This window comes from Toxotes jaculatrix, chromosome 3 (assembly GCF_017976425.1).
Source record: "Toxotes jaculatrix isolate fToxJac2 chromosome 3, fToxJac2.pri, whole genome shotgun sequence".
NCBI classification, from domain to species: Eukaryota; Metazoa; Chordata; class Actinopteri; family Toxotidae; genus Toxotes; species Toxotes jaculatrix.
Window position 1 is genome coordinate 9,354,593 of NC_054396.1, and position 22,944 is coordinate 9,377,536.

Genomic DNA, 22,944 nt, shown 5'->3' on the forward strand with positions numbered 1-22,944 from the left:
AGGTGAGAAGTAAGTAGAAGTAAGTAGAAGTAAGAAATGTGGCACTAAATAGAAATCTAAATATTTAAATTACAACAACAATGAACTTTGGTGGAATTTGGTGTTTAGATGCTACAGGTCCAACAGTTTGGTAATTTCCTGACCTTGAAGTTTGCTTTCCCCTTCTGTGTGAGCGTACATTGCATAACTGGGATGAGAACTGTCAGCAGTTCAGATGTTCTGCTGTAACTTCACTTTCACCAGAAACTCTGGAAAAACTGTGAAAAAGAAACTGAGAAACTGTGAAAATAATGTGAAAGTGCAGCTAATAATAGTCTGCATCACTGTCAAGTCTATGTACAATCAATAGCCTCATAAACAAATATAGGGTGCAGCAATTTTTCTCTCCCACAATCAATAAAATAAAGTACACAAAAACAGTATTTATGGACTCATTTCATTTTCCAATTAAAATAATAGACTAAGACTGCAAAAGTCAATCAACAGAAAATTATTATGTAACTATTTTGATAATCAGGTCATTGCAAACATTTGGTGGTTCCAGCTCCTAAAATGCTTTTCCTTGTTTTATTGACTAAATGATTGATTGGTTAATAAAGAAAACACTCAGCAGATAAACCAATAATGAAAATTAATTATCAATAATATGATGCAGCCCTGTAACAGTAGTGTAACAGTAAAACCACACCAGCAGAGGGCTCAGTGTGACACTAACCAGTAACAGTAACATGAGTGCAGATTCACAGCACCACACCAGCACAGCCACCATCCAGGACCCGTGAGTCTGGGTGTAAATACATGAAATAAATTTACTACTGAAGATGAGAAACTGCCGATAAACTTTATACTTAACACACAATCTACCCCCTGGTTGGCAGCAAGGTGTGTAACTGCACATCGTGGACACAGTTCACTCGTCACTGTGAGTGAACAGCAAGTGGGTTTTACAGTTTCTGTCCTTCTCCAGTCTCGCGCATGACTCCTCCAGGTGGGAAAAGGGAGCTTCCAACCTTGCTCAGCTGTTGGTGCAGAGATGCCAGAGTGGCATCGATTTGCTTCATCAGCCCCCTCCAAACTACAGACACAGGCAGTCTTCATGTAATCCAACAAAATTGTGCCAACAAGCTACCAGATTGTGTCCTGTAGCAGGGATAAAGATCCCTACAAATGTAAAAGGAATCTCCTTTTTTTCCACTCTCAGTTATTGCTATTGCTTATTATTTACAATACAACACAGCATAATACTACAGACTGTAGGAAATGATCATGGTATTGATCCACTGCAGCCACAAGATGGCCTCGTTACTACAGTCATTTTGTTTCTGTTTTCTCTGGGCAGTTATTTTGTACAGTATGCCACTATTATTATAACTACTACTACTAATAAAAATAATGAAAACTTTCATCTGTTTTGATCTTTGTGCTAGTTATAAACTATAATTGAATTCTTTATAAGGGAAACACTGTAGATCTTTGGGGTCTGTGTCTCTGTACTTAGTGTGTTTATCTGAGAACAGTTTAGTATAATTTATTTATGCAGAAGTGAAGTTTTAGTGGTGTCACTGCTGCTAGCGCTGTTGTGCTTCTTTCTCACAAGAAACAAAAAATTATTTTCCCATGAGAGCATCCCTCTTGAATCTCAAGGCACATTTGACCCCCCCTTATACTGACAAACTAATCTGACAAAACTGTGACAACTACACTTTTCATTGGATATTCAACAACAAGGCTTCTTAACTACGTGAATTTGTTGAAGCTGACGAGGTTGTGTACACGAAGGCTTGTCTTGTCTGGAAAATACTGCACATTACTGTTCCTGCTGACCAACAGAAAGGGCGTACAATTCAACCTTTCACTCTGTGCTTCACATTGTACCTCACAGACAAAGAAACATCCCTGTTTCTGTGGAAACCAAGGCAACAGGTCAAAGGTCAGAGGTAAACCAGAGAATGAGATAAGAGCAAATACACAAGGCCCTGGGATTGTGTCGTTTATGGAGAAATTTGTGCATCTTTATTAGCACGAATTTCTGTAAAATATGACCCACACTCAGTATATAGACCCGTACACATTTATCATGGACGTCAGATTATTATACATACCTGGATGATCGATCTGCTTTATTACACTGATGCAAGCCACATGCTTAGGAGGTCAAAAAACAGGGTTGCACAAGTCATATTAATGTAAACAAACAGCAACCAAGTATTATCCTTTGATTATTACTTTACATGAACTGCACATATTTTTTTTTTTAGAGTTGAACAAACCTGAATTGTGATTTTGAAGTAAACAAAAGCTCAGTATTAGCTATGTACACGAGCCCACTATTCACTATTCTTCTATTGTCACTGTGATACTGATGTGATTTTTTGCTGGGCTTTAAAAGTGTAAATGGATACTGTGGACATGCTTTAGAGAGGTATAACTTATGTTTATAATTTTCCAGTAGTCTGAGTATAGCATAGAAAACAGTCACAGTAATTTGTAGCAAGAGCGGCCACTTGTAAACAACGAAGGAGACGACCTCCCTCTTTACATTATTCAAATAAAATGACAATGTGATGAAACAACATGCTGCAATGGTTGCATACTGTACTTTTTTCTTGCACAAACCCTGTATAGTGTATTTTTCAGTATGCAGTTATTGCTTTAGGTTTTTTAGTCAGACGTGCTGGAATGTATTTGTAACAGATACTCGCTAAATTATGTTCTGAATCTATATCTGAATTAGAAATACCCATTATCAAAATATAGTTCCTGTTAGATTTTTTTAAAAAAAGAAAAAGAAAAAAAAAGAATAACGCTGATCAAAATAAACTTTCAGTAATGAGTCAGGGCAGTGTGAATTTGTAAACTTTCAGAGATAAATGCATGTTTTTTTTTTTGACTGTCACAGAGAGCATATTAGCACACATACGACATCATGCACTTGAAAACTTGAAGAATTATACAAACATAGAGCACTTTTTCCTTCCACCACAGTGCAAACCAGTTTGAAAAAGACAGCCAGTCTAAACAGTGAATGTCAATTACCAAGCACAGAGAAAGAAACTGTCACTAACGAGTTTCGAACTACAAGAAATACAACATTTAGCAAACAACACCTGTGAGAGAGAAGAAATAAAAGACTATATCTAATAATTTTGTACAATACACAACAATACTATCTACAATGTGTGTCCTATGACACCTTTGACTCCTTTTTTATGACCATCTTTTTTGTTTGTTGTTTTTTTGCTAAGACAGATTGATAACAAACTGAGCAGAGGATGAAAGTTAACTCTACTTTCTTCCTCTCCTTTCACAACTGATTGCCCTGGTTTAAAATGCAGAAGTGCCACTCATGAAGCAAAAAGGCATAGCTACATTTGATTGGAGTATGAGGTGGGCCCTCCCACCTGGCCGTACTCAGACGGCTGGCCGAGGTTTCCCTGGGTGTTGTAGCTCCCCGACTGGTCAAAGCTTCCCTGGTTGTAGGGCTGCTGGTTAAAGGTGCCGGCCTGTTTCTCAGACGCCCCACCTGCCAACCTTGAAGCACCCTTGTGCCAACTGGTCTCCTTAAAGACAAACCAGATGTTTCCAGCCCACAGAACAAAGTTGAGAAACCCAAAAACCTGAAGAGGAAGAGAACAAGAAACTCTTACCCCAAGTGCTTTGAATGGTTACACTTCAATCAAAGCCACAGCTGACATCTTTTTTTTAGTTTCTACACTTGAACTGGCGCTTAATTGTTTAAGGCTTTCCACTTACTTGATTAGTATTTCAAATAATTCAACTTCAAAATTCTAAGCACACTTCAGAAAATTGGATACTTGTCTATTTTACTTATTCATTCACTGTCTGGGGCACACATCATGTAAACCTACCACTGAGGTGTTGAGACCGGACCAGCGTGATCCGTGCACAGAGCCACACTTGTTGGTCTGGACTTTGCAGGCAGAGATGAGGAGCTGCACCTCATCTGGATCAGTGGCCACTTTCACATCAGACAGAGCCTTTGCCCAAGCAGAGGAACTCACGAGCCACATGAAGGAAAACACCACAGTCACTACAAAGTCCTGATGGGCAGGAACGAGAGAGGCGACAGGAAAGGTTGAGACATGAAAGGTGCTTGTTTTGTACAGATATTTGATATTTGTGGCTTTATAATTCCTTTGACAGAGTCAGCACAAGATGTCAAACAGAATAATAAAATATTTCAATGGTAATATTATAAAAAGGTTCCAGTTCAGAGGCCACTAGACTCACAATGAGTGGTCCTCGATTGTTTTCGTGGTACTTGTTCTGTAAGAAGATGTAGACGGTGGTGGCCATCAGGGAATAGAGGAACGCAAACACAGCAATGGTGACGAAGAACTCGGCAGAGGATGAATAGTCTCCAATGAGGAACACGCGCTCCCTCCTCGTACCTTCACACACGGGCGCTTCGAAGGACACCTGGTATAACCTGGCAAACACAGAGAAAGGTACAGTGGTTTAATCCTACTGTTTTACCTAAATAGGTCTTTCTACTGGAAAGTAAAAATACCCTATGTGGTTCAGCAAACTCTGAAGATTCTCTGATAACTGCAATCCCGTTTTAACACCTAACATCAGTAAGTTCAGTGTTATTCTAAGTTTGGGAGCATTCATAAGAGCCAGTGTGACTGGAATCATCACATACTGTGTTAGCATCGGAGTAAACACAGGTTCACACTCCTGCCATCAAACCCTGAGACTACGAACGAAGCCCACTCACCTAAATGGATAAGCAAAGTCGATGCCGATGCTGAGGTTGCTGCTGGCCTTCTCCATGCAGTCCACGCTGACCCTCAGCTGCCCAGAGTAGCCCCCACATGTCGCGAAAGCAAAAATGGCAAAAAGCTGCACAATGAAATAAAGAAGACAAAAATCAGATGCCTGCTCTGAAAATGTCTCTGAAGCACAACTGATTTGCAGTGAGGCAACAGATAACTTGCAAAGCACAGTTCTATTGCCACTTCATGCAGACCAAGCACCATATTTGCATGTACACACAGTCACACACACCCACTTGCGACAAGGTGATGCTGTCACAATGTCATCAGACCCACAGCTTTCTGTCTCAGCCCCTCTGTATCTGTCTCAACGTGCTGTTACAAGGAGGACAACTGTGAGAACAGCAGCATCAGCTCTAATGAATTACATTATCAGAGGCCTGAGAACAGTGCCGGCTCTTGGCTCGGAGCTTTGCTGCCTCTCCAGTAGCGCAGATATTGAGCTGGCTCCTCAGCAAGGAGGAGGAAATAGGGTCTACAAACTACTGGGAATGAGATTTTTTTTTTTCATGCGATTACCACCCAGACCATGATCCAGGAGACAGTGCTTTACTTTGTAGTAGACTGACGTGTGGGCAGAGTATTAATCCCACTGGTTTTTACTAGAGACACATTAACATTGGATTGGGGTCAGTTTCAGTTCTTTTAGACACAGCATTTTTAGTTAAAGATAAAATCACTTTCTTGACACTGTAGTACCAAATCAGACACAGCTGTTGCTTTTGTTGTTGTTGTTTTTTATACTGTTTAGAGACTTAAAGCTGAAATTTGTTAATTGATGATGTCTGGACTCCAGTAGAGACGGTGGCCTTTTTGTGGAAGCCTGTTGTTTATGTGAATCAACCACATAAACTACAGGCTGTTTTGTGTGATAACACAGTGCTAATGCTGGTGTGTGACCATACATATAAGTATGTTCACACACTGCAGTGCAGTTAGTGCAGTGCAGTGCAACTCCCTAAGGAAAATACCTTGTTATTAGGTTTCTAAACATTTCACCATGTTCACCAACTAGTTGAAGACTTTGCCTGTCTGCTGTTTTGGACAGGTAATGCTTGCTGACAACATCAGCCTGCTGCTGCTGTGAGCAGAACTGATGTTAACTGTGGGGGTTAATCAAAACAATGAAGTTGGTGGCCCAAAAAAATCAAAACAAGTATTTGAAAGAGGCTAAAACGCTTTGTCTATCTGAGATCAATTGTAGAGTTGAGTGATAATTCTCTATTAGCTTGTCACTACCAGCAACACTTCTCACTTCGCACATTATAATTTGATCCATCATTAATAGAAAAATATTGGTAAGTGCAGCATTAATATTTTTACCCGATTCTACTGGAGTATGACTTTAAGAGTTTGTTGCATGAAGAGTTTTACACCTCAAAATGGAGTCACAGGAAACACAGAAACCATAACTGGAGTTAATTTCTTCTACCAGGCTCCAGTAACAAATGGTGAGGATCTGCAGTCCTCACTTTAAACACTTTGCTTATGGACATCTCAACAATTTCTCTGCTGTTAAGCCAATTTAACACCAACTGATAGCATTTTTTGGCCACATCAGCACATGAACTGCAATAGCTGCAGTGAGTGTGTGGGCTGAGCTGAATTAGGACAGAGTCTCAGAGTCTGGAGGAAGAGAGCCCCGTTTGTGCTCCATCCACTGTGATAATAACTTCACCACCACACTTACTGAAAAACACATCCATTCAGTGCATGTAAACATCAACACAAGAGCAAAAACAGCCTAAAAGAATCTAAGAACAGGAATTATAAGAATTAATCTGGCCAATAAAACTGCATTAGAAGTGTAGCAGAGAAGGACAATAAGTGGTTGAAGTGAAACAAAGACAAAATTCAGTCTTAAACCTAATCAATATAGATTTAACAGTTTATCCTCTATTACTAATTATAATACAGTTTGATGACAAACAGAATGATCACATATTGAAAAACTATCCACAGTGTTTGTTGAAAATCTATATCCACAAAAAAAAGAAAAAAGAAAAAAGATCTCACTGGAGCAATTACAACCATACTGACTGAAGAGGGGAGGATACAGTATAATACAGCTTTGTTATGCTACTGGGCTCCCAGAAGCATTGTGATAATGAAACAGAAGCTGGAAGAGGCTGCCTTAGGAAAGCACAGCAGTGTGTGTGTGTGTGTTGTTGTGTGGCTGAGTATAAATGTTTGCTTCACCCTGTCTCACGTCTCTTCACTCCTCTACCATTCAACCATCTACAGCTTCTGTGATTATTATGAGGTAAGAAAGAAAGAAATGGAAAGAGAAAGTGAGTTAGGACCATGAGGATAGAGGAAAAAGTAAGTAGGTCATGTACTTATACCTGACTTAAAGCAACAAAAAATAATAAAACCCAGGACATAGACTGGACCCACAAACTGGGGTGATGCTGGGTGGTCACAGGTCACATCTTTGTGTCACATTGGCACTATAAACAGCTTTTTAATGTTGCTTCTGGTTGAGCAAAGCTTGAGTTGATGAAAGTGGAGTTCAAAGGTCAACACCTCTTTCTAAAATGTAGTGGAATTAAGGTATAAATTAGTATAAAATGGAAACGCTCAAAGTACAAGTACCACAGATAAGCATTACAAATTATATTACATGATGAGAACGATTAAGAACAGGAATTATGAGTCTAATAAAGGGACAATATTCTGAAAAGCAGCAAAAATAGCTCCTTAACAAGAAGCTCAACACATCACTGACAGCAGACAAATGCATTTGCTCAAGCTGAACCTGCTAACATGTACAGTGGCATACTTAAAGCTGGCTGTTCGCCTTCACACATCGGATGCTAATACAATAAATTAAGTCTTCATATCATCACTTTCAATAATATAAAAACACATACTAACCCTCATTTATCAAGGGTGTCATAACACTGGTCTCTAAACACTACAACTGAGAAAATGCATTACACAGCGTGAGTTAGTCAAAGTATACCATACGATCACAGACAATCCCTAACGCTGCTGTTTTTAAATTAACTCGCTGCCTCTGCTGCCCTCTCCAACAATACTGTGGCCCAAAGAGACATCATTATGGAGCTGTGAGCAGAAAAGTTTTGCCACGGCTTTGCCTGCCTCATTTGATAAACAGAAGAGGGATAATTAGCTCTTCTCTCTCCGCTTTGCTCTAAAAGTGATAAGCAGGTTTAATGACATGAAGTGTAGCAGTTTTGTGTGCACGACTGGTAAAATTTACACAAAACATACAGCTTCCTTATAGCTCCAGGGCTCTATGGCAGATGATGTACAATACAATTCACTATGTAAATGTCAAACTTTAAGCCACATAGTAGTTACATAGTACAGATAGTAGTTTTTTTGATTAAAATCTAACTGATACATGATGTGAGGATTTTATATTTAAGAATACTGATGGCACACTCCTGTACACCTGTACCAAATTATGTTTCCCTTTTGGTTTTGGTGCCTTGGGAGTTAAAATTGGCAATTGGGTTGGTTATAACCAACAAACATGGAAATGCTGCAAATATATAATCACAGACAAATACACATATCCAACCTTCGAACACACACAACCCCTGCCCCTAGTATGTTCTCTCTCTCTCTCTCTCTCTCTCTCTCTCCCTCTCTCTCTTTCTCAGCCCAGCTTTTCCTTATAAAGCTTTTATAGCCTCAAGAGTTCTCACAACCATGATCACCATAATCAGACCTGACGCCTGGTTAGCGCGAGCCTCCCCGTTCCCATATTACAGGCAGCTGGACGTGCAGCTTGCCAACAGCTGGGGAGGAAATGTCACTTTAGACTGAGAGCCCCTCAGCCTCTGGAGGGCGCAAACAGATCGTTCAGCTACCCACTCTCATCCTGGGAATATGTGTGAGCATGTTCTTGCAGTATGAATAGATTAAGTGTGTGCACGCTTGTCTCAAGCAAGTGTCTACATTAACTCCACTGCTATGCGGATGACACCTAGTTCTATGTCTCACTAAAACCCAATAAAACTTGATGTAAACCAGCATTTCAGATTGTCCAGGGTGGAAAATGCAGCATTTAGTAAGGAAGAGTATTATCTTCATCTGGTTTGTGTTTCAAAAAAGAACATGTTTTCTTCTCTGCCAAGTTTAACTGGACTGATGACAAAGGAAAATCCAGCCCTATGGATTTTTTGAGGTACCCAAATTTTTATAAGCAACAAAAAAGAACTGGTATGACATATTGTAAGAAGTTAGGAACCTAACAGCCCAAGATATGTTAGCCATTTAACTCATCACATGAAGCGAGCTAAAAATCACTATCAGATGGTTTATGCCACCTTGTGGCTGAATGCATTCACTGAGTTTAGGACAATCCATCCATCAAATCTCCACGTGGGGTAGATTCAAGTGTAGTGGCTACTTGTTACTTTCTGATGAATTCATCCTTCAAACCAAGCAGGACAGAGCCTTTGTTCACAGTCTACACTGAGATCAGTGAGAACAGTGAAGATAACCTTTAATCAAAATATGATTTTTGTAACAGGCGAGTTGTTCGAGAGAACTGGTTGACCGTTCGATTGTTATATCATAGCTTTGTCACAGCTGATAAATCCAGACCCACGTGCACACAACAAAAGAGATTTCAGCAGATATGAAAAGAGATCCATGTCTATTATCCTCATGTTTCTTTAGTCCTTGTCTTCACATTACGGCTAAGTAACTATTGTTAGCTACTGTTGAATACCTGCTCACAAGGGCATTGTTGCAATAATCTAATTGGCATCTAGGTCACAAAGGACTATAAGCTAGGTTTGGCTGCATGGATAAGGTCTGCTCAGATCAAAGCCAAATGCCGTATGATGAACCGGGGGCTCCACTTTCCACTTGCTTCCTGCAGCTTCAGGCCTCAGGTGGAGGATGAATGCTGCTTACCTGGGTGTCAAGGTACACAGCTGGAACCTCTGCAGGGAATTCCTCTACTGAAGTGTTTTTAAGCTGCTTTCACACAGGCACTGAAGCCCCAAACTTTCCTAGACATTACCCAGAGGAGCTGTATGTGTGAACGCAAACGTCCAAATCAGTTGAACCGGTGAATTCACGGTGAGTGAGTGGCCATGCTGATGACATTTCTATCCTGCCTCCTGCACATTCTACCCAGGCGTCACCCCTCACCTAAACCAAAGGGAGTATTTCCAGTAGGTTTGAACACACAAACATTCTCCAGTTGTGTGCTGTAGGGGTGAAAGGGCAAAGACTTCTTACACCCCAGAGTTCAGAGTTCAGTAGAAAACAGCTTATGTGATCCACTTTTTTTGACTTTGGTCATGACAAATGATAGGCCAAAAGAAGACAAAAGAAATGTGCTCATATGTCTACACACACACATAACAAATTCAAATATGCAGCACTTACAGGCAGCGAAAAGATCTCATAAACGCCATACATGCACACTGTAGCATGTGCTTGTCAGAACAAACGGTAAAAGAAAAGTGACCAGAATAAATACTCCCTCGTAATTATCACAAACAGCCTCAGATAAACATCTCTCTTTCTCTCTATGTCTATATACTCTCTCTCTCCTGCAGCTGCCTCCTCTCCCTGTGATTTTCGGCTTGGGTTTAGCCCCTCTCATTTCTGGCGGGGGCCTTTGAACAGGAGAGCGTGGCATTGTGGAAAGGAGGGTGGGTGCTAAGCCCCACGCCCCCGTGTGTTTATCTGCCTCTCCCAGCTGGGCTCCTCAGGGAACAAGAGATAGAAAGGGAGGGAAAGCAAGAGAGAAAGAGAGAGAGACAGATACAGAGAAAAGTCAGAGTAGAGGAATGAAAACCGTCTGCAGTGCAAACAAAGCTCTGAAATATCTCTCTCTGTTTGCCCTCTTCTCCACTGACCTACATGGCACTGAGCAGCACGGTACTAATGTGAAGATCATAATTTGCTTTCAAACCAAAATAAGGTATATCAATGCATTTCAATAAGATAAAAAGTACAGCTTGTGATGTTATCTACAGATTTAAATCAGTGGATGTGGACAAGAGTGCAAGGATTCTGTCTGAGGAGAACTTGATGCAGGGGAGACTCAAATGGGTGAATGCTACGGAAGAGTGGAGGCTGGCTGAGGATTATGAAATGTATCCTCAAGCTTCAGGGCAGACATGACCACCAGCCATCAGACCCACTGTCCAGGACAAATAGCCTCCTCTGTGGAAAACAGGAAAACAAATAGGGTGTGGTAAAAATGATGAACCAGGCAAAGAAACGACACAAAGACAGAATATTTAAGGAATGGTGGCCTGGTAAAATGAAGAATATTTGGCTGTAAAATAAATAAAATAAGAAGAGAAAACAGAGGAGCTGTTTAAACAAGAGGATCTGATAAGAGCGGCAGAGGAAGCGGCGGAGGTAGAACCGAGTGGGGAGGTGAGGATCACGTTAAGTGGCAGACAAGCTAAAAGGTGCATTCACTGATGAGCTGCACTTGACATTTTCTGCAAAACCGTCCTCACAGATGCTACACCTACACACACACACACCGTCCACCTGCTCTATTCAAGTTGATATGAATCGTTGCGGGTGTCAAGTGGCTGCCTCAGGAGGAGAAAAACGCCTCAGATGTTCAGCCCCTCTCTTTGCCTGACTTGGAGAGGAAAAAAAAAATCTAGGACACTCTTTATGAAGACAGAAAGAAAAAGATAGATGAAACAGAGTGAGACAGATCGAAAGAGGGAAGCACAGCTCTCTCAAATTGCTTATCCTCTACTACAAATTAGAGTCAAACTACTCTAAAAACTACTTGTGTGATCTGAATAGGGAACAGATTGAGGTACTGGAAAAGTAAATGTAAGACCTTATTAAGTTGCTACCTGAAATTTAAGTTAAGACCATTTAAAAAACATAAAATAAATAATAAAACACACCAAACTGCAATAAATTTGTAAGGCTAGAACATATACAATATAACAAATGTAAGGAAAATTTTGTTGTGAGTCAGCTCAGAAGAACCTCCAAGTTATTTTCTAACCTGCTCACTCTGGGATACAGTACCAGGGAGGGCCACACTGCAGCAACAAACATCAAAATGTGACTTAAAGGACCAGTGTGTAGGATTTATGGGGATCTATTGGCAGAAATAGAATATATATAATATTCCTAATTATGCTTTTATTAGTGTCTAATCACCTGAAACTAAGAATCATTGTGTTTTTGCTATCGTAGAATGAGCTCTTCACATCTACAATGGAAACACGTCCTCTTCCACAGAGTCCGCCATGTTTCTACAGTAGCCCAGAACAGACAAACCAAACACTGGCTTCAGAAGGCGTCTTTCACGTTTTACGTTACATGAAGGCCTCTGTAGGTTCTCCTACATGCTTGGAAAGCGATTCTACACACTGGTCCTTTACAGAGAAATTTATAGAGAATTTTTCTGTTTTGAGTGAATAAAAAACCCTCTAAAAATCCAATGCCTGTTCAGCACCGAACACAGACAGACAGACACAGTAGCGACAAACTGAAAACAGCTAAAGAGCCAGATATTTCCATCAAAGGTTGGTAGAGGCCAAAAAACTCAGATGAAAGAATGTGAATATTGGGGTTACATAATGTGTACATACTATGTAATGTATATTATGGTAGATGAAAAGGCAGCTAGTTTGGTTAGCCCACAAGTTGCCCCTAAGTAGACGCATTTAGCCAGAGTAGCTGTAGAGTAGGGGGCCAATTTCTGCATTTACTTTTGGGTGACAAATGTTTGAAAGTATTTTCCAAGTCTTTATGATGTTAAAGACCGAAGACAAAACTGAGTCATAGAGATTCTACTTTAAAGTCTTAGATGGAGGCAGATGTAGCGTTAGGGAGACTGACAGAAAGACATGGATGGATCTGGTGGAAATAATTGACTAAAATGTCACCAGTATGGAACCTGAATTTTTTGCCAGACAGTACATCTCCAGTCTGTTTGCGTTCTTCACGTTGTATTCACGCCTGTGTATTCAAACAGTATTTCCATTCTTTTTTATGTCCATGTTTGTGTGTGCATGGCTGCATGTGTGTCTGTCCGCTCTGTGAATGTGTGTGTGTTTAACTGTTTAAGGACCTAGATGGGAGCACGCACTCTGTATACATATGAACATAGAGTAAAAATATCCCTCTCTCCACTCAGGCAGAAACATTAGCCACACACACACACACACACACACACAGTCTCACTTGCTCTCACTGCTGCGGTCTGCCAGTGTGCAATCATGAGCAATTTGATGCCAGCTAGTTAAGCACAAAACAAATCAACAAACACACATCAGAAATGAAAGCAGAGTGGGATGAACAGTCCGATGCACATTTGAACTGAAATGTTACAAAACAGTGATGAGGGATAACACTCTGACTAACCAGTGTTAAGATATATAAGATATATAAGTTAATGTAGTATCTAGTTTTTGTGATTTTTTTGTTTTTAATTCACTTAAAATCACAAGAAAAAAGCTTCCTTTCCCATGATAAGTTTCATATTAGAATTTTGACAGAAGAAGCTGAACAGAACAAGAGCAGATGACACCTTGTCAATTACATCCTCACTGTCACACTCAAGACAAAGCGTTTTTTTCCTACTCATCAAACTGATGTGATTATACTTCAGTGAAACTGATCTTGGCTGGTGCATTGGTCAGAAAATCCCAACTACTTCACTGACGACAGAGCAAGTTACACAAAGAGGTGACATCCACAATCCTTCATGTGAAAGCTGTCTGATCTTTGCTTTGGCAACACCAAAGAACAAAATCAGTAGCTCATTTAGCAGCAGCTAATCCCTCCCTGCATGAGGATTGCCTTGTGCCCTGCACATCCCAGATTCATATTTCCTTCTATCTCTCTGGTCTCCCCCTCTGTAAGCTTGACTGACCACAAGCAAGCAGAAAATCTACATTTATTTTTGTAACAGTGTTCCTTCTTGGTGCTCCTCTTCTCCCCATGGGGTTTCCATGGCTACTCATTCAGGTGACCTGGCTGGAACCTGGCTCCTGTGCCCTGAGGGGACAGTCACTGCACTTATAAAGCTGGGGGCACCTGATGGAAACGCACCACAAACCCACTATGTGTGCCTATGTGTGTTTCTATATGGTGGTGGGTTTACATCTAAATCTAAATCTGGAGAAAATCATGTCAGATCCTAACACACTTCTAAACTGAATATTAGAAGTCCATGTACAGGGCCAGGTTTGGATAAGGTTTTTTATTACTCCTGGAACTTTGGCTCTCTATATGGTGGTGTTTGACTATTGGACTTGATAGTCATAGACTGTGCACAACAAAGACCATGTAAACCTGTATTTATCATCAATAGTACAGGTTAATGATTTGATTTAATTTGTAGTCACATCATCGGATGCACAGCTCTGTGTGTTGGGCAGTAGAACAGATGATCAGTCAGCTGGATCAGGTGGTGGGAGATATGGTTAATCTTGTTTGGTCTCTGCTTGGAAGATGTCACTCTTACCTCTAAAGGAACTTTTTCTGCATCTCAGGGAGTTTGGTATCCTGGTTTCTCTTACTTACTGCCCACATCTCAGATTTGTTCAGCACTCAAATAGGTCTGTTTTTGTGCACAAGCTACCAAGGCACAGTCTTGAAAAACAGCAAAAGAAAAATGGCGCCAAGTTTTGCAGGAGGTGGATGACTAAGCAGCTGTTAGTCAACTTACAGAAACAAACCCTCTTGAAATATTTCTTAAATCAGAGTGAAAAACCTTTACTGCTCCTGGCAACCACATTCTGAAAAAAAAAAACAAACTCCCTCCCAAGGAGGATTTGATGTTTTTTTTGCCTTTTTTTTTAAAACAACACAAAGTTTCCATTTACAGTTTAATCTCAGTAATATAATAATATAAATACAGTGTGTCTTTGTGGCATTTCCATTTCTTTATGCTCTTGTCTGTGTACACACTGCCTCAACACCTGTGCTCTTCCATGTACTGTGTTGTGTGTGGGATGTCTCCTTTGAAAAGACATGCCCACCTACAGGAGAAGACAAGCTAACCTTTCCCTGAGTCACAGATGGCGGACCATCATCTGAGGGTTGATGGGGAGGCAGTGGTCCAGTTCTGACCTGATGGGTCAGGAAAGGCCACGTCACATCCAGGAGCTCATCAGCTACCACAACGCACCAAGCTTATTTTAAGACCACACTGGAAATGATGAGGTTATAGTGAAATGAAAAGTGAAATGACTCTGCTTTCTGTTTTCAGGGTCCAAACTAATACATACTGTATACAATGTGATTATGTTACTTCAGTGACTAATAGCGAACATATCCTCCATGTAGTGATTCTGTAATTACAGAGTATGATCTCATCTCTGGATGGGAAAAAGGCGAGAGCCCAATAATCTAAAACCTCAAGGTGGAGAAAATTAGGACCAAACCGTAATGTTACACAAAGAAGGTCCATAAATATCCATTTTAATTGCTAGAAATACAAACATCCTCGTGTGTTCAAGTCAGTATTAAATTACACTGTGTCTACCAGGCCTTTGTTGAACTTCTATAGTCAGTTACAACTATGTTTTTGAGACACGAAGGAAGAGACACAATAAATATGGGGATAATAGTGCTTATTTTCAGACTCTTCAGTCTCTCCTGGAAAAAAATCCACAGTGTTGCACTCAGTTGTGCACATGAAAAGTACTACAAGTATTTGTGTAACAACTGAAAAGGTGAGCTGGAGCGAGCAATTCAAACCCAGTGTGCTTTTTCACCTCCAAACAACTGGACAATCAACATTTTAATGATATCAAGCATCAGACAATATCGGACTTTGCAGATTACACTGACTGACAGATATCAGAGATGACAGACTTCACCTGCTGCGGAGAATGTTGAGATTTTTTTGCATAAGTTTCCACTTTCCACTTTTTTTTCCTAACAACATCTGACAGAGAGGTGAAATAGCCTCTCATACTGATTTGCTGTGTGTCTAAAAGACATTAGTGCTCTAATTCACCTGCCTAACCCAAACCGACTCCATGACACTGAGATGTAAATGTTTGTTTAAATGTTCAAGCCTGATGTCATCCAGAGGTGTCACTTTTCCCCCCCGCCTCATGTCCCCTTGTCAAAAGGGAATGAGTGATTTCAAAGCTGAAAAACAGATCTTTGACCTGGCAAGTCTCTTGTGATATCTGTCAGCAGCTGTCGACAATCTCTCTGCATCTCCCTGCTTTCCCTTGTTTTCCTTTGGGGTGTGTGTGTGTGTGTATGTGTGTACGCTTATTCCTCCATGCAAATGTTTATCGTGACCATTGTGCAGAAATCTGTCAAACCCTTCACTGTAACACATTACCAAGGTGATAGGTCAGAGGAGAAACAACACAAAATGTGACAAGAGAATAGAGAGAGAAAGAGAAAGAGAGAAAAAAAAACAGAGATTGCTTTTCCGGAGAAGAGTTGAATCTAATTTTGCCAGTGCCACAGTATTCAAAAGTTGTTTAATTTGTGGTGTGTTTTTGCATAACTACAGAGTAATTCTGGCTTGTCTCACTCAGTTTTGCAATAATATTCATTCAGTGTCATGTTTGGTGATTAGGGCTCCACGCCCAAAAGATGTCTGCATTAATCAGAGAAACATTTCAGATTATTTCTGACTAAAATGAATCTATGAATGAGCATCACATATTTACTTATACAATGGCCTAACATACACTAGGTATAACAGCTTTGACTCTAAGGGCATTTGCAATGAATATGTGCAGCAGTAATATGACATGCAAAAAGAATTAATGTCACTAGGATTTATTAGCAGAATCCGAAGTGACATGTAGATGGTGAATGCTGATTAACAGATTTGCTGATTGACAGAAAATATATCACAAGCAGTTTTAATGACTGGGCAACTGTAAAATATTTTCTGTTAATCAGCATTCAGCATCTACACATCACTTCGGATTCTGCTAATAAATTATGATAAAGTCAAATTAACAACAATTTGTTAATATTTCTTAGACTACATGTGCTTCAGTTCTGATAAACTGACATTATGACAGAGAAGAATTTCTTGCTAGAATCATTTTATGAAACTTCATCAGATAGATTTTTAAATAAGTAATATTGTACAATAACACTCGTGCAACTAGCTCTACGCTGCAATGAACAAAAGATCATTTTGTCATGCCATTTATGGTTCATCAGGTGGGGAGGATGCTGGAGCTTTGCCTGAGACATGTCACTTTGGGGTAGGGTTGGGGTTCAATAGCATTTTATCAAATCTGAATCCAGAATCAAATCCACTTATCAAATCCAATTCCTTTTGAATCGCTTATTAAATCTGATTAACTTCAGCTTCAATTACTAGCAAGTGACTTAACCTATAAATAAATACAAATCAAAGATTCATTGTAGCTCTGTGATCAACTCTTTTTGCCTGAGAAGCCAGAGACACTACAGTTTTAGTGGCAGCTACTAAAGTAATCAACATGAACATTAATTAAGATTAAGTCTAATTAATTTCCACAACCTGTAGCTCCAACCTGAATATGATATGAGTAACAGAAGATATGAAATATCTTTCACTGACTGATTGTTCTATCACAGTGAAATAGCAGGTGTAACATAGGGATTTTTACACCTGATTTTTGCCAAACTACCTGACCCACATAACGGAGCGTCTGAGTGCCTCAGAACTATAAGGTTAATAAACTCAAAATACTGATTCAATCTGCATAAAAAGTTTAACTCTCTTGAATTTAACTTGAGATGATCATTTCTTTGGAGAAGAGTTGCCACTGTGCTATACTACAAAAAAACAGTTCACTCGATGTTATCATTGTAAATAACAGTCAACAGGCATGGCAACAAAAACTACAGGGACCAGACTTAGAATGGCCTTTTTTTTTTTTTTAAATTTTACACATATGTATTCTGTGTTGGAGATAATTCTCCAGTCAGGTCCAAGCAGTAGCTGAAACCAATAAGCCTCTGTTGTGGCACAGTTTTATCTGGTACACACACAAACACACGATGCTGTGCCAACCCCAAGGCAAACTAAAGTGGCGTACAGTAAGGTACTGAGGACGACTTCACAGTGGGTCAGTCCTGGGTTTTGGATGAGAGGAGGACCCTTACTCATAAATAAGACTCATGATGAACTCATTGTTTGTGACTCATCAGCCTGAGTTTTTGCACAGTACAGGAAGCCTCTGAGTCAATACAGTACTTGCAAATCTGCAGTGTGAGATGATGTAACAGTCACGACAATGCTTCAGCGCATAGCAAATGCATGTATATCATTTGCATCATGTGCTCAATCAACTGAACAATTTTGCTCTCTTTCTCCTTCCATCTCTCTCAAACACACACATGCACACACACACACATATATATATGAAGACACACACACACGCGCGCAGTGAAGAGTTTGGGCACATCTCAAAGGACAGCTTCTGCTTGAGTTGGTCCATGGTGGAAAGGAGGGGACCTTACAGCTGTTTGGAGCAGAATATGCCAGCCACTGACAGTGTGCCAAACAGGCCAAGAGAATCTCCTGCAGACATGGCTGATTATGAATTTGCCTTACCCATGCGCAGACCCAGTTCTGACTGAAGCTGTAGGAAACCTACCAGTCTACAGCAACATCTTGACTGAACCTTTAAACAACCTTCTGTTTGTCCACATGACCAATCAGCCATACAGTCAAGGGTTCATTATAATTAACAAAGTAAATGTCAATCGCTGCCCTAACAAAAGCCTTTAGAGCCTGGAGGCACATAAACAAACCAAACTGACAGACGTGTTTCTGCTGGTGTTGTAATGTGCAAAGAAATTCACTGCAGGCCTTTGGATTAGGAAGCATGATTGAAGTAAACATTATTTTCATGCTTTTACAGACTCTTCACAAGTGACTGCTGTGTCAGTTTAAGGTCAGCTGCATATATACATACATACTGTATATGCATGCATGAAAACACACATACATGACCACTGTGGTGAATGTCCAAATAATTACACCGTTAGTAATTAATTACACAAGCAGGAAACTGTGTTGGTCAACTAGACTGTGCTGTGGCATCAATGCAAAGTGTTTTCAATGACAGATATAATTTACTTGTTATTTTCAGCATGTGATCATACTTAGCTCATAATTTCTTCATCCTCCAGTGTCAGATGCTGCTGTTAGAGAGGCATCATGTCCCAGCTGGATGTCACTTGCTGAGGACAGTGGGAAACTGTCCCTGCAGGCTCCTCACGCCTCACATCCAACTGGGACCTCAGACTGGGACATGTAAAACTTACAAATTTGGGGTTATTACCAGCTGCGGCAGCGTGGCTGGTATTGTTTTCACTTTGTGAGTCCATGTGTGTGTGTCGCCATGGCAAAGAGTGGTCCTCTCGGAGACATTCACTGTAGTGGGAACTACCACAGAGGCAGTTTTAAGCATGATGGCAGGGGTTTATATGTCTGTCTGTGGGCAGATTTTGTCAATATAATAACATTGCCACCGTGCAAAATACAGCCAAGAAGCATTACAGATGTGTAGCTGAGCTGAAGATAATGAAGGCTAAGTTATTATAAATTACGTAAAAATGGCTACTGAATACTCATGGGTTGGAACAGCGACATGTTGATGGCATTGCGGCTGGTGTGATCCCATTGCAAGGTTCTATCTGTTTGTTTCCTTTTTAAAAGCACTGTTAGTGTCATCCATTGCATCAGGCATGATCCCTGTTTATTTTATCTTAAGACTTTGTTTGATTTGTTAGTGAAGTGGCCAGGTGAATAGGAAGAGGAGACTCTTAGTTCTGAATTTTTAATGCTATTGAGTTAGAGAGGAACAGCCTGACCCCAGCTTCACCACTGTATGTGCTACAGAATAAATTAGAATACATGGGTCGCAATTTGAATTGTTTGCATTTTTATGAGCCCACTGTCCAGCAGAGGTGTTGGAAAAGTTTCCCTCTCTTAAGATGTGGGGGAGGGTGAAAAAAAGATGCAGCAAGGAAAAGGTCACTTTTATAACAGTGCCATGAAGCTGTGGAGGTAGCCTGCCCTTGTGATGTTTGTTTGTGTGTGTGTGTGTGTGTGTGCGTGTGAGCTATACCAGGTGATTGGTGGATCTATATGTCACCGGATGTCACTGGACAGTGTGCAGTCATGCTCACACAATCACACATGCTGCCCTCCGCCACACACACACATACACAACTTGAAGACACACAGAGGGAGCTATGTCAGACTGTTATCTTCATCATACAGATGGTGCTTTGGATCATCTGCTTGTTCTTTGGCTCTGGCCCACAAATATCACAGTGAATCTGGTCACACACACACAAACAGCTGAAACAGATGCACTCGGGAACTCACCTCACTGATAGACATCTGCCCTATCTCGCCTAAAATGTTACACGTCTGATGAAAGTGAGTTGGAGTGAGGTTCACTCCCTTTGCATATCAAACAAATAAATAAAAATCTGCTTCTATTTGATTTTTCTGGAACAGAGACTGCTGCTTGAGGATTCTCTGCACATTTGATGGCATTTATAAAAGTGAGAGAGACAAGCTCACACACTCTCTATCTCACACACACACGCACACATGCACACATCCTATTTGTGCACAAGCTCAATACCCTCATGGCTACAGTAATTTCTCTAAACTCACATCAAAGGAAATCACTTATCTCTTTTTGCCTCTAGGCTTCTCTGCAGTGTACAATAAACACGAGAGTCTACAAACGGCACCCAGACAGAAAGAGGTAGTAAAGCTTTGATTCAGTCAGCGCTAGGACACCCCGTTCTTATTGTTGATCCCTGTTATATCATTTCACTTGGGGTAAAATGGGGCATTTTTTTCGTAGACTGGCGCAAAACGCACTGGGTTGGCACAACGCATCCAAAATACGCATAATTGAAAAGCTTCATAGCGGTTTCCAATGTCATCTAGTTCCCACGGAGCTGTAAATCCTTACATAAACTTGAGCCATTTAGTCACGGTGAAACGGATCACAGTCAAGCTGATTGCGGGTAAATAACACAAACACCACCATTAAGGCGCAAAACCCAATAGATGTGATAAAAATTTAAGTTTCAGCAGAGAGACGGAGGAATTTATCAAGACCAAACCAGATGTTTACTCAGTGCAGGAGCACTAACACCACCATAGGCACTCATCGCATCCTATATTATATAATTCATTGATGTATTAACAGTGCACTGGGAAGTTATTGCATGCAAACAAAATCAAAGTTCCAACTCACCCACTCCAAAACACGGATAAATCCCAGAGGTAATTTTAGCACTTGAAACGTCCCCGCAGATGCAAGCTGCAAAAGGCACAGAGGGAGGAGAAAAGCATTCTCATTTCTATTACCAATTAACGATACATTGGCCAATTTAGCAGGTAACTGTTTACATCTCTGAGTCAACATGATCTTTCTTTTCGTTTATTTACGCACCTGGTTAGCGGTGTCCATTTCAGCAGAAGACTACTTCCTTTCTTACTTGTTTGATTGGATGTAAACAATCTAAACCCACAAGTCAAGACCCGATTGATGTGTCTGCCGCGCGTCACAGTCCAGGCAGGGGCTCTTGGCTCTGATTCCGACTTTGACCGGAAAAAGCCGAGCGAGCCCTCTTCGGCTTTTGTGTGTGGATTTTATTTTTTATTTTTTTCTGAGAGAGAATTTGCCATAGAGACAGGCAGGGATTGGTCTCGTCAAAGAGGAGGGACGCCTTCATTTTTTTGCCATTGGAGGGAACAGATTTGTTATTTTATGTATTTGGGTAATTTACTTTTTAACTTCCAATATATGCTTAGTGTTCACAGCAACATCTAAATTTACTATGGTTACGTTATGTTTTTGCTTTAGCTCACGGATTTAAGCAAGAAACAATTTGTCAGATTAATGAATCAAAAAAGTAAATTTAGTTCTCTTCATATCAAAATAATATTCTTTTTGTATGTTTTGTAGTAGTTCAAAAATAGCCTATACTATATGTACCTATATATAATAATGTTGCAAAATACTTTTTCTTTGAAAAAGCCTTTGGAAAAGTCATGTTTATGCTGAGAAAACAAACTGAAGGTGTGTTTTTGGCTTTAATGGAATAGTTTGTCATTTTGGGAAATACATTTCAGTGTGGAGACTAATGTTGTGCAAATCTCCGACAACCAGAAACAAACACACACACACACACACACACACAGACACAGGTAACTTTGTCTGATGATCCTTGACTGTTACTGAATGCTGTTTTTATCCAGATTCATTGGGAGCTTTGGCAATTTGTCATCTAATCAGTTTGTCCAGGCAGAGAGAGAGGGATAGAAAGAGAGAGCCTGAATCTCACTGCAGGCAAGATGATAGAGCGAGGGGGACTTCCCTGAGTCTGCTACACTGATGACAATTCCTGCAAAGCCAAGTGTAAACTGCTCTGACAGCATGGCTAATTTTACAACATCTCTCCTATCGCTCCTTCGCTTTTACTCTTTCATTTTCTCCTCCACCGTCTCTGTCCCCCTCTCCCTTTCATGCTCAGACACACACACACACACACACACACACACACACACACACACACACACACACACACACACACACACACACACACACACACTCCCTGCCTGAAGGGCTCTATCCATGCGATTAGGGAAACATTGAATCTGATTGGATAATATTTTCACCACAGGAAATCAAAAGGATCTTGGCAAGAAGAATGGAGTCTCTCATATGTACTTCATCCTTTTAGTTAGGATCTGTTTCAGATAATGAGCTGAAACACTTCTACTGGCTTTTGTCATTTAACCTGACTGCACAGTGTGCGATCGTAGAAATATTGTGCAGACAGTAAACTATAGTAAAACAAAAAACAAAAAAACTGAGCAATATCATGACAGTTTTTCTGGCATGATTTGATAAAACTGACCCACAACTTATTTTTCCATATAAACAAATTTTCATTTTGCAACCGGGTTCCACCAACCTGATGTAACATGATCATGAGAGCATTTAAGCAATAGCCATCTGACAACCTGAACAAAATTATTAACAACTTGAAAATCCATGGAAAAGAAAAGTCATGGCACTGGACCCACTTGTCAAGCAAGTCTGACTCAGTCACATTAGTTAATGCTACACAGTAATATCTAAGGTTTGAGGTCTCCTCCATGTTTATCTCACAGTTTTGGTTCTGCCTGTGACTA

The 22,944-nt window shown here is 40.4% G+C and overlaps 1 protein-coding gene across 1 annotated transcript; it reads right to left on the reverse strand.

Annotated features, from left to right (window-relative positions):
* Positions 1 to 3,246: 3,246 nt before the first annotated feature.
* LOC121179146 (synaptoporin) lies at positions 3,247 to 21,288 on the reverse strand. Its single transcript, XM_041033797.1, has 6 exons — positions 21,197 to 21,288; positions 20,999 to 21,064; positions 4,742 to 4,866; positions 4,252 to 4,450; positions 3,870 to 4,061; positions 3,247 to 3,617 (listed from the first exon to the last, which is right to left on the reverse strand). The coding sequence occupies exons 1-6, from the start codon at positions 21,212 to 21,214 to the stop codon at positions 3,366 to 3,368; spliced, it is 852 nt and encodes a 283-aa protein (XP_040889731.1). The 5' UTR covers positions 21,215 to 21,288; the 3' UTR covers positions 3,247 to 3,365.
* Positions 21,289 to 22,944: the final 1,656 nt, after the last annotated feature.